At 62.9% G+C, this 10,833-nt stretch overlaps 1 protein-coding gene across 1 annotated transcript; it reads left to right on the top strand.

The window, feature by feature from the left end:
* Nucleotides 1-670: 670 nt before the first annotated feature.
* On the top strand, nucleotides 671-8,068 carry Rbbp8nl (RBBP8 N-terminal like). Its single transcript, XM_027954178.2, has 13 exons — nucleotides 671-731; nucleotides 1,753-1,795; nucleotides 2,319-2,414; nucleotides 2,655-2,767; nucleotides 3,196-3,268; nucleotides 3,454-3,602; nucleotides 3,726-3,808; nucleotides 4,029-4,195; nucleotides 4,743-5,436; nucleotides 5,695-5,821; nucleotides 6,202-6,272; nucleotides 6,366-6,450; nucleotides 7,938-8,068. The coding sequence occupies exons 1-13, from the start codon at nucleotides 671-673 to the stop codon at nucleotides 8,066-8,068; spliced, it is 1,893 nt and encodes a 630-aa protein (XP_027809979.2).
* The last annotated feature ends 2,765 nt before the right edge of the window (nucleotides 8,069-10,833 follow it).

Genomic DNA, 10,833 nt, shown 5'->3' with positions numbered 1-10,833 from the left:
GAGGCCCCTCTGCAGAGGGCTCTCAGCATGAGGGCTGCTGTGTCTGTGTGCATGGGCACTGTGAGCCCATATTACACGTACAGTCATGTGTGTCTGCATGTTGACATGTGTGCGCATGCACGTGTGTATCTATATGACTGTGCGTGTGCACATCCATCTGTACATGTACACAGCATATCCGTGTGTGTCGTGTGTGTCTACAGATGTCTGTCACTTGTCGTGTGTGCATCTGCATGTAGGCTGCCTGCCCTGTCAGGCTGTGGCATTGGGGGTGAGAAAAAGCGTTAGGGGCCTGGTGGACAGCAGGACAGGGTGGGCTGGCCCAGCTGGTTAGTGTGGCCTCTCTGCTCTAGGCAGGGCTTACGAATAGAGACCATGCCAGGCCTGGTGACTGGACACTGTTGGGAGTACAGGGCCGCTCAGGGGGACTGGTGCCCCTAGGGTGGGAGCCCTCTGGCCTCCAGCTGCACACTCTTCACCTGACGTGGGGTCAGGGTCCCCTGGCACCCCGTAGGTGCTGCAGGTGTAAAGACACTGGCTGTGCAACACACAGGCCCTTCCTCCAGCAGCCCCTCTCCCCACCCCCTCCTCTGCAGACTGGAGACAGAGGGCGCTAACAGCCACGGTCACCCCCACATGCCCGGCACACAGTGACCAGGGCTTGGGAGCCATGGAGAGCTTCACAGAGTCGCTGAACAGGCTGAAGGACGTTCATGAGAAGGAGGTCCTGGGTAAGTGTTTGGGCACGGACGGGCCCCACTGCCCTCATCTGGGCAAATGGTCCTGGGGGGCAGTGGAGTCCGGGGAGTTCCCAGGCACCACCTCCAATTGTGAACAAATCTGGGGATCCCGTCTCTCTGGCCCAAGAAGTGGAGTCTTAGCTGCAAAGCAACCTGGGCCAGAGTCACACAGGGTGTCCTCAGAATGTGGCCCCAGGAGAGGCACACAATCAGGGGTCACAACCAACACCTCACGCCTCCTGCTGCGCCCAGTCTTGTGTGTGTCCATGCCATGTTCTCCCAGAGGGTCCTCCACTTCCAGGGACAGAGCATGTGGCTCCAGGACCTGCTCAGGACACTGAGCTGAAGCTCTTTCCCTCCAGGGCATGCCCCATACCCCATGCTTCTATCCAATCCCTCCGCCGGTCAGGCTGCAGCCCCTCTTCCCACCCCACCACAGTTCCAGGTCAGCCACTCCCTGAGACTCCCTCTCATAAAGCGCTCACAGCCACCATAGGCCAAAGGGGCTGGTTGCTTTCTGAGCACCTGAGAGAAGTGGGGCTGCCTAGGCAAGACCCCCAGGCCATCCCCAGCCCCAGGCTGGCTGGACCCACACTGGATCACAGAGATGTAGTGAGGAGGTTTGGTCTTCCCCAAAAGCCTGCTAATTTCACATTAATAGCCCCCCAAAAAAAACATAGCCCCTCTTGGCCTCTCTGTCTCTGCCAGGTAGCCAGCCACTTCCAGCACTGGGGTCCCTCTAATCTCCAGATGGACACCAGAGCCACAGTCCCCAGGGGCAGAGGAGAAGCTGGGCCCAGAACAGGCCTCAGGCAGCCCCCGTGTCCCAGCAGTGGGTGCAGACAGGGCACTGCTCCAAGAGCTGCTCCAGGCAGGGGGGCAGGGTTCAGGAGAGGGCCCGCCTGACAATCAGGACAGGAAGCACCAACTCCACACTCTGCCCAGACCCCTCCTCTGCAAGGGGGCAGCAGGGCTGCGCCTGACCTGCTCCCATCTCTGCCCGCCCGGCCAGGACTGCAGAGCAAGCTTCTGGAGCTGAATGCGGAGCGCTGCCGGTGAGTCAGCCCGCTGGGCAGAGGGTAAGGCAGCCACCTGCTGCAGGACCCGAGCCCAGGGCGCCAGCACTGCCACCCTCCTCAGTGGAAGGGAAACAGGCTCAGCATGGGGGTGGGGAAGCCACTTGACCAAGGTCACAGGGCACGTAGGTGGTGGAGCCAGGACTGGACCAGGGACGGACCCTGAGGCAGCTGGGCAAGGCTCTCTCCCCAGGGCCCCGGGGATCTTAGATAGCACTCATCGCAAGGCCACAGCCTTTTCTCGCGGGTGGCACACAGGCTGGCACACAGGCCTGGCTCTCCATGGCCGTCTCTAACTGGGCTTTGGTCTACATGGGCCATAGCTGAGCAGGTAGCAGGTGGACCAGCCAGAGGTTGGCAGGGGACATGACAGCAGGGCTAGACCTCGCCTTGCAGGGCCCACTTGAAGGGCAGGCCCCTGCAGAGAGGCTGGGAGCAGGACCCTCTCTAGGGCCACACCAGGCCTGAGCAGAGCAGCAGCCCACCCACCGCTATTCTGCAGGGATGCACAGCGGGTGGAGGAGCTTTTCACCAAGAACCACCAGCTCAGGGAGCAGCAGAAGGCGCTGAAGGAGAACCTGCGGGTGCTGGAGAACAGGTGGGCGGGGCCCGCGGGGCACTGGGTGGGGGCCTGACCGCCCACAGGCCAGGTGCCCCACCACAGGGCTTCTCGGAGCCTTACGTGAACGGCAAGATTCCTTCCTAGACTCAACTGGACATGGGACATAGCCCACGGGTGGAAACAGGCCTGGGAGTTGACGAGGCAGGGGCTGGTCCAGGAGGTGGGCAGCAAGAGGCCTAGTCCCCTCTCAGTGCGGCCTCTTGTCCCCACCCACAGGCTGCGGGCTGGCCTGTGCGACCGCTGCGTGGTCACCCAGGAGCTGGCTAGGAAGAAGCAGCTGGAATTCGAGAGCTCGCACCTACAGAGCTTGCAGCGCATCTGTGTCCTCAGTGAGCCTGCTGCCCCGCAGGGCCCAAGTCCCCTCTGCCAGGCCACGGACACGGGTGGTGGGGAAAGGGGAAAGGCAGCCAGCCGGCAGGTGAACAGAGGCGAGCACCCCACTGTGAGCTGAGGGGCCTCCCAGGGCCTCAGCCTTCTCCTGGTGACCCAGAAGGTTCCACTGGTCCTACTGACGGGCAGCCCCCTTCTCTTGGAGGGAGCCCCAGACACAGGCGGAGGGCCATCTTGTCCCTTTTCCAAACCCCAAGCCTGGCACGGCTCCCTCAGTACCATCACACCATCTGCCCATGCGGCACGCTTCTGTGCACCTGCTGTTTGGCGGGTCGGGGGCCAAGTGGGGGACTGACTGGAAGCAAGACACAGAAGGGGGCTGCCCTTGACTGCCCCCCAGCTGCTTGCTAATCACTGCCTCTTGCAGCCAAGGAGGTGAGCGGGCTGAAGGAGGAGAACAAGATGCTGAAGGAGGAGGTGAAGCGGCTTCGGGGCCTGCAGTGAGTGGGAGAGGGTGCCAGGCCCAGGCCCCAGCTCCCCACACATCAGACCCTGAGGGGAGGGCTGCACTTCCAGGGTCACCTGGGTGTCCCCTGAAGTGACTGGCACCAGCAGGGAGCCCTGGTGCTTCTTGCCCTCTCTGGGCTCTGCCCACCTCACCACTCTGTCTCTGCCTCTGCTCCAGAGACAGGCCCATGCCCCTTGCCAAGGAGGACACCTCGGACCCCCCGTCACCCCTGCTGTTCCCCTCCCCGAGTGGCTGGAAGGCTGTCACTGAGAAGCCTCCTGGAGGCCATGAGGAGGCTGAGGACCAGCTGGGTCCACGGGGAGAAGGTGCTGTGGGGCTGGGGAGAGCTGGGAGGTGGGCCCCATGGACGGGGCAGCCCTCAGCCCAGGGCTGAGCCACCATCCCCTGGGCATCTCCCGAGCTCTGAGCCACTGCTTCTCCTCCCACAGAAAAGTTGGTGGGCTACAGGACATCTCCAGTAGCCAGAATCTCCCCTGGGGCCAACCTGTCCGAGCTGCGGGCCCCAGACATGGTAAGTGGGTCAGCCCCAGCAGGAGGCTGGTAGCCACAGGTCTGCTCTGCACCGGGAACCGGGTGTCAGCCTCACACCGAGCATGCCCGTCCCTAGTGCCAGCAGGGCCCTGGGCTTCACTGGGTGTGGGAGGAGGCGAGGTGGGGCAGGATCCAAACTCACACAGGGCAAGGCCAGGGCCCCAGTGATGTGGCCCGATGGACGCCTCCTCCCTATGCAGAGCCCCCAGCGCATCGCCAACCAGCTGCACGCAACGGTTGCTGTGGTGCGCCCTGGGTCCCAGACCTGCCCAGCCGAGCGCGCCGCTGCCAACGGAACACCCCCACTGCTGTCCGCCGGGAGCAACCCACCCAGTCCAACGTACAGGCACAGCCTCCCTCCTGACAGGTGAGGCATCCCCAGCACCAGGAATGGCTCCCTTTCCCAAATTCTGGACCTACCCTATGCAGTGAGCAGCAGCCCAGGAAGTGCCCTCATTATCCCTCCAAGAGCCCTGTCCTTCTCCGGCTCCTCTGGGCATCCATCCTGGAGCAAAGCTGCCATGAGGTACCTCTCCAGGGGGCACAGGAGCTGGAGGTGGGCAGCACTGCAGAAGGGCTCGCACTATCAAAGAGTGAGCAGCGTCCTGGAGGGCGGACAGGAGCGCCAGGGCCTCCAGGCAAGGGCGCTGGTAGACTCCTGCCAGGACAGAGGGGAGCCTCAGTGTGCAGGCCCCAGCCGCCTCTGGCCAGGTCCACACCCTCTCCATGGCTCAGCCTCCAGAGACAGGGCTGGGGCCTGGTCAGTGCCTGTTGCCCTGGGCAACCTACCTCACCCCTGGGCCTCAGTTTACTCACCAAGCCTCCTCCGTTTTCTGACAGGGGGCCCTGTTGGGGCTCACTCAGCCAGTCACTGCTGACCGACGGTCGTAGTCACTGGGCCTCTCCCCCCACAGCTTCCAGCGGGCCTCCCAGTCCTCTGCCTTGACCTACGAGTCCCTGCAGCGCTCCCTTCAGGCTGACCGCCTCTGCCTTCTGAACCGCCACTTGCCCCTGCCCCTGCGGACCCCCCATAGCAGCCCCCAGCCCCAGGGCCTGAAAGCCAGGGAGGCAGAGGCCTGGGAAGAGCCTGTGAGCCTGCTGGGCCTGCCTGGCACTCTGGTGGGCATGCAGGACCCAAGGCTGGAGGGCGCACTGCACCTACTCCTGGCTCGGCAGCTGCGGGCACAGCGGGCGGCCAGCGCCAGGCTGCGGGGCCCGGCCACACCAGAGGAGACACCTCCTTCCCCGCCAGTTGGCTTGGACTCTGAGATCCCTGAGAGTGAGGTGCCCGGAGCAGCTCTGGCCCCAGCAGACCTGCCTGGCGGGTGGCAAGTGGAGCCCACAGGCCCAGTCAGCCCTCAGAGCAAGGAGGTCACAGCCACTCAGGACTATGCCCCAGACAAGCCCCTGGACCTCTCGGACCGGGGTCGGGACCGAGATGCCCCCAAGTCTACTGGTCAACCTGGGCCATTCAGCCCTGCAGTTGCCCACACTCCCAGTCCAGAGCCACCCACCCTGTCTGGACCCCTGATTTGCAGCCCCCAGGCACTCAGCAATGGCACCAAGGAGACCAGAGCACCAGAGCCCAAAGAGTCCCCTACTCCCATGGTAAGGGGCCCAACACTGGCCAAGGCTCAGCCCCTGTCCTTGTCCCCACGTTCCCTGCTGAAGCACCCACACTGCTTAGGCTGCCCTCTTTCCACCACATGCCAAGGCAGTGCCCAGGAGCAGCCTGGCTGCCTCTCTAATTCTGAAAAAAGAAGGGCTAGCCTCCAGCCACAGCCCAGGTGTCCCGCGGGCTGTGTCCAGGGCTGAGTGCGGGCAGGGAAGCCCCCAAACACTGAAGCCATTTACCTGCCTCCCCAGGACCCTGCACACCCTCCCCCAGGGCCCCACCCCAGCCTGCCCTCTCCTGGCAGGACAGGAGGTGAGGCCACAGGAAGGACACAGCCAGCACCCCACCCACAGAGGCCTGATACCGACGAAGCCCCAGGTACAGTGAGCGCCCAGGGCCGTGAAAGTCCAGGGGGACACGATGCCCCCATGCGGGGAGGCTCAGTGTCAGCGCATGGGCCTCACGGGCAGCACCCGTCTAGGGCAGCCAGACAGGAGCTGAGCCTGGGCAGGCACGTCAGCCGGTCAGCAGGAAGGGTGTTCAAACCCCAAGCCAGCAGAGGCCGAGCTGGGAGGGCACCACCGCTGGCAGGTCCTGGCGCAGGCAGACCTCCAGCTGTCTCTGACCAGGAGGTGCCTGGGGCAGGTAGCCTGGCCCCTCCAGTGCTCACTGCAGGGCTCTCTTCCTGTCCTCGTCAGACAGGCTGAGGAGGCGCCCAGAGCCACCAGCCTGGCTGACTGGCACCCTATGTCCTTCAGAGCCCAGCAAGGCCACCACACAGAGGCCAGAATCAGACGAACGGGACGAGCCAGACACCTCAGACAATGAGGTGGGTCCCTGGTCACACGCCTGGGCGGGCCCCGGCAGCAGCACTGCCAGGCTGGAGTGGGGTGTCCCTTGCTGAGTGTCCCCTTCCACCCAGGGCCTGAGCTCCAAGGCCAGTGCTGGGCAGTGCCTGCAGCGTCTGCAGCAGAAGAGGAAGCGGGCCTCGGACCTGGAGGGCCAAGGTACCACGCCAGGGGCAGGAGGAAGGGCAGGGGGTGTACTGCATCTGGGTCATCTCCCCTGTTGCTCCTCCTGGAGCTCAGAGGTGGCATCCCTAGGAGCCAGAAACGAGTCCCGGGCCTCTAGGCACAGGCCCCTAAGAGGAGGGACCCAGGGCCGACCTCGGTGAGCCTGACGACACTGCCTCCTCACTGTGCATCCAAGTCTGTTTCCTCACCTGCGAGGCGGCTGGCACTAGAGCTCTGTGGGGTCTCAGTGGGACACGGGTGGAAGGCCTGAGCAGAGAGCTGGGGAGAGCCTCACCACCAGAAGAATGGGCATCCTGGCCCCCAGGCAGCCCCCAGGAATCCAGGTGTCCCTGGACACACTTGTCCACCTTGGAACAGGCAGCAGTGACAGACACATCCCGCTGGGCACGGGTGTTGGCGCCCGCTGGAGAGTCGGGGGCTGCCCACTATTTGCCCAGGGTGGGGCCTGTGGGCCGCTCCTCCCGGGAAGGCCAGGGGGGCCTCAGCCCTGGGTCCAGAGTACCAGGGTGGCCTCCCACTTCCTGATCTGAGCACATGCAGAGCGTCCGAGCAACTGAGCTGATACTATGCAGCCTGAGGTTTGTCCAAGCAGTGCCTGCGACTCGGCAGGCTGGGCTGCGGCCACCACAATGCGCCATTGTTGCCTGGAGGTCGACCGGGCCGGTGTTTGCTCGAGCCGAGGCCAGCACACCTGCCTTATTTCCAGGCCTTCCTGCTCTGTTGCTGTGTACGGGTGAAAACTGCCCCAGCTGAGGTGCCAACTGCCAAGGTCCCAGGGTGTCACCTCCCACTCTCCAGCTCCCTTGCCCTCCCAGCCGGGCCAAGGGAGAGATGGTGGGCAGGGGGCTCAGTCCACATGGGCACAGTCCACAGCTCCCATGACAGCTGCCAGGTGCCATGCGTTCCACATGTGTGGCACCCACTCTGCAGGGCAGGGCACCAACAGCCCAACCAGGACAGAACACTCACATCCTGTGTCCATGGGAAAGGCAGGGAGTGGGTACTGCTTCTGGGTCACACGGCTTTCACGGTAGGGAAGCTGAAGCTCAGAGAAGACAGGCTAGTTGCCCGAGGTCACAGGGCTGGTGCACAGGGCCAGGTCTCTCGAGTGTGTCCTGCATCAGAGCCATGCCCAGTCCCTCCTCTGGCCTCAGCCCCAGCACAAGGGGTGACCCATAGAGAGACTTGGCCAGCATCTCAGGACACAGAGAGCCTCACCCATGTGCTCCTGGTTATCCAGCATGTCCTCCACAGGACAGCAAGGGAGGCTCAAGGTCATAGCCCCTCCTACCAGAACTTCCAGGTCTGGAAGTCCAAGGCTGTTCAGAACAGGGGGACCAGCTGGCTTCACAGAGGCCGAACTCAATACCCCTAGTGAGAGTCACTGTCACCTTGGGGGAGGACACACAAGCCATCTAAGGCACTGCTACACCTCTGCTGACTTGGTCTACCTCCTACAGTCTCCAAGAAGCCATCCCGAGGGAGAAGGAAGCCAAGGGAGTCCCTGACCACAGCTGATGGTCCCAGGAGCCCAAGGGACACCAAGAGCTGCAGTCCCTCACACAGCAACAGTGGCCTGGAGGAGACCTAGCCAGGCCAGGCCAAGGGGTACCACACTTGCCCAGAAGCGACTCTCCACCTGACCAGCCTAGACAGGCCACCCCACCAACCAGCAGATGGCCTGGCAAGTGGCCCTTCCAGACGGGCCGTCAAGATGGAGACACGGCCTCTGGCTGGTGTCCCACCCTGCTGTTCTCCCATCTCTGCAAGCCCTGCCACCTGCCCCACATGTTCAGCTGGGCACCTGCTCTCTCTGGGCAGCAGAACAGAGAGGCAGGGGCAGGGGCTGCTGGGGCCCCAGCCCAGCCCCACCCCTGCTCTTTTGGGCAGCACCTTCACCTCCAGATGCCACAAACCACTCCAGGCCCTGGAGACCCTGCCTGCGGACCTCTCCCAGCCCTTCCCACCAGGTGTGAGCTCCGGGCTTGGTCTCAGGCGCCTCCTAGTGGAGTCCAGCAACGTGGACAGAGGGAAGCCCATGTCTGGTAGAGCCCTCCCGGACAGGGTCCCAGAGCCTAGAGAATAAACATGCGAAGGAGGTGGGCCATCCAGCCTCACCCACCTAGGCAGGTGACCCAAGAGAGGCTGGACTGCACTGGGGTGGACGAGCCGAACTGAGCCAGCCCTCTCGCCGTTGAAGGGACCAGGTGCCCTCTGGGAAGGGCTGGAAACAACAGCAGGGCACCCATCTGGGCAGAGCCCCTTCCTCGCTGGCACACTCTGAGCCCCTGGCCCCACTCCTGCTGCCAGTACACCCACAGAGCAGCACCCAGGACGGTTTTCCTGCTTTTGCCTCTGCCTCTGGCTCCTCCAGGGGAGCCTGAGACTCAGACTCCTGGGCCCTGCTCCAGATCCACCAAACCAGGACCTGAGAGCGCTTTAAGCAACTCCCAGGCATCTATGCACAGCTCCCCTGCACAGAAAGAGGGGCAGAGACAGAGGCCCCAAGATCTCAGCTGGACTTCAGGGAGCCTCAGTTGGGCAACTGGACCAAGGCACAGGGTCAGGGCTCAGTGTGGGGAGAGATGAGGGAGAAGCCATCCCTACGAAGGCCAAGGAAGATGGCATCTGAAACCCAGATTTGGGTTTTGAGGGATGAGCAGGAGTGTGATGAGCAGACACAGGGCTAATGTGTTGTGGAAAGTTTACTAAAATCAGAACTCTAGGAAAGCAGACCAAAAGTCAAGCAGGAAAAACAGGTGGGGGATATGGAGCGATGTTGAGGTGGACACTCAGGGGGAGTCAGGCAGAGGGAACAACTACAAATCACCTGAGGGCTGATCTGCAGCCAGGATACTCCCTACCATGCCCTCAGTGACCTCCAGACACAGCCCTACACATAATGCCTGATAGGAAAACTCTGACCCTAACTGAGTAAGGAGGACCCACTCTGGCCAGGATGAGGCAGGAGTGGCCACAGCATCAAGGGTGTTATGGATGCCCATAGCTGGGAGTCTGAAACTCATGCCTATAGGGATGGTGGGACACGGGTAATGACCAAGGAGGTAAGGCTTGGGCCGCACTAACAGGCTTCACACCTTGCTGACTGTGGCCTGTCTGCTTACTGACCTGAGAGGCCAGAGGGACTGAGACCCAGAAGGGAAGTCCAGGTGTGTGTGTGTGCGCGCACGTGTGAGAGAGAGAGGGAGAGGGAGGGAGAGGGCAGAAGTCTTCCAGTTCTTAATCCAAAATGGAATAAAGCGCAAGCTGTGTCCTCCAACCACTCTGCTGGCCAGCTTCAGCCTCTGGCCACCACCTGTACTCTCTGACTACCACTGGATGGGGAGCACACCAGGCCAGGGAGGGAGCCCCGCTCCTGCCTCTGTGTGCCTCCAGCACCTGCAGGCTCAGCACAGCATCAGCCAGACGCAGAAGAGCCGCGAGCCAGCTCCTCACCACCTGGCAGACCAGCACAAGGAGGAGCCCAGAGCACCCTGAGGGTGGCCCACACCTCCTCCTCCCCACCCCGAGCCTACTGACCCTCCCCAGGGTGTCCTCGTGAGAGCAGCAAGGGTTGAGAGCCGCTGTGAGCCTCACCCCAGGCTCTGCACTCCACGTATCAGCTCCCTTCTCCCAGAGGAGCCCCAGGTATAGGGTTGGCATCCCCCCATTTTACAGAGACATAAAACTCAGGGAGGTGAGCTGCTCTGGTGGCTGGACCAGTGACCACTGGTGGAGCCGGAGGCTGAAGCCCATAGTGGCTGCTGCACTCCCCAACACTGCAACTCTCCACATGCAGCCCTGTTCCAGAAACGTCCCAATCAAGCGGATGCACATCCCCAACAGCCCCTGGGACCAACCCCACATTCTTTCAGATAGCAGAGCTGCTCACCTTCCCTCCCTGGCCTGGCAGAGTCCTGGAAGGCCAGATTGGAAGGGCAGGGGGAGATGCAAAGAGGACTGGACACAGAGAGCCTGCCTGCCCTGGCAAGTGAGGGCAGACCCAGGGAGAGCGCCCGGGTGATGGCAGGGATGGGGCCTGGACAGCAGAACTGGGTGAGGATGCAGTCTTCACCCGCTCTCCACCTCACCCAGGCTGCCTCTGCGACCCCACCCACCCCACACACCTGGCACAGGGGCCTGAGACAGGTGACAGGTGCTGAGTGACTACACAAAGAACATTTGCTGGACTTCCTGCACCTGTGTCCCCTCTCTGAGCCAGGCTCATCCTACTGTGGAGATGAGCCGGACAGGGCAGGGAGGTGGCAGTCCCCTGAACAGCCAGGCCCTGACACAGATGATGTGGGCTAGCCTCCTGACCCAGGAGGCAAACCCGCGGGAAATCGGGCCCAGGGG

Source organism: Marmota flaviventris, chromosome 2, assembly GCF_047511675.1.
Source record: "Marmota flaviventris isolate mMarFla1 chromosome 2, mMarFla1.hap1, whole genome shotgun sequence".
Taxonomy (NCBI): Eukaryota; Metazoa; Chordata; class Mammalia; order Rodentia; family Sciuridae; genus Marmota; species Marmota flaviventris.
The sequence above is the reverse complement of the archived record's forward strand: the minus strand, read 5'-3'. Positions and strand labels throughout refer to the sequence as shown.

Bases quoted from the DNA above. Each gene is read 5' to 3' on its own strand.
- Rbbp8nl (XM_027954178.2), top strand. From the start codon at position 671: ATGGAGAGCTTCACAGAGTCGCTGAACAGGCTGAAGGACGTTCATGAG. The intron at 2,768-3,195 runs GTGAGCCTGCTG...TGCCTCTTGCAG, and splicing joins GCAGCGCATCTGTGTCCTCA to CCAAGGAGGTGAGCGGGCTG. The intron at 3,809-4,028 runs GTAAGTGGGTCA...CTCCCTATGCAG, and splicing joins AGCTGCGGGCCCCAGACATG to AGCCCCCAGCGCATCGCCAA.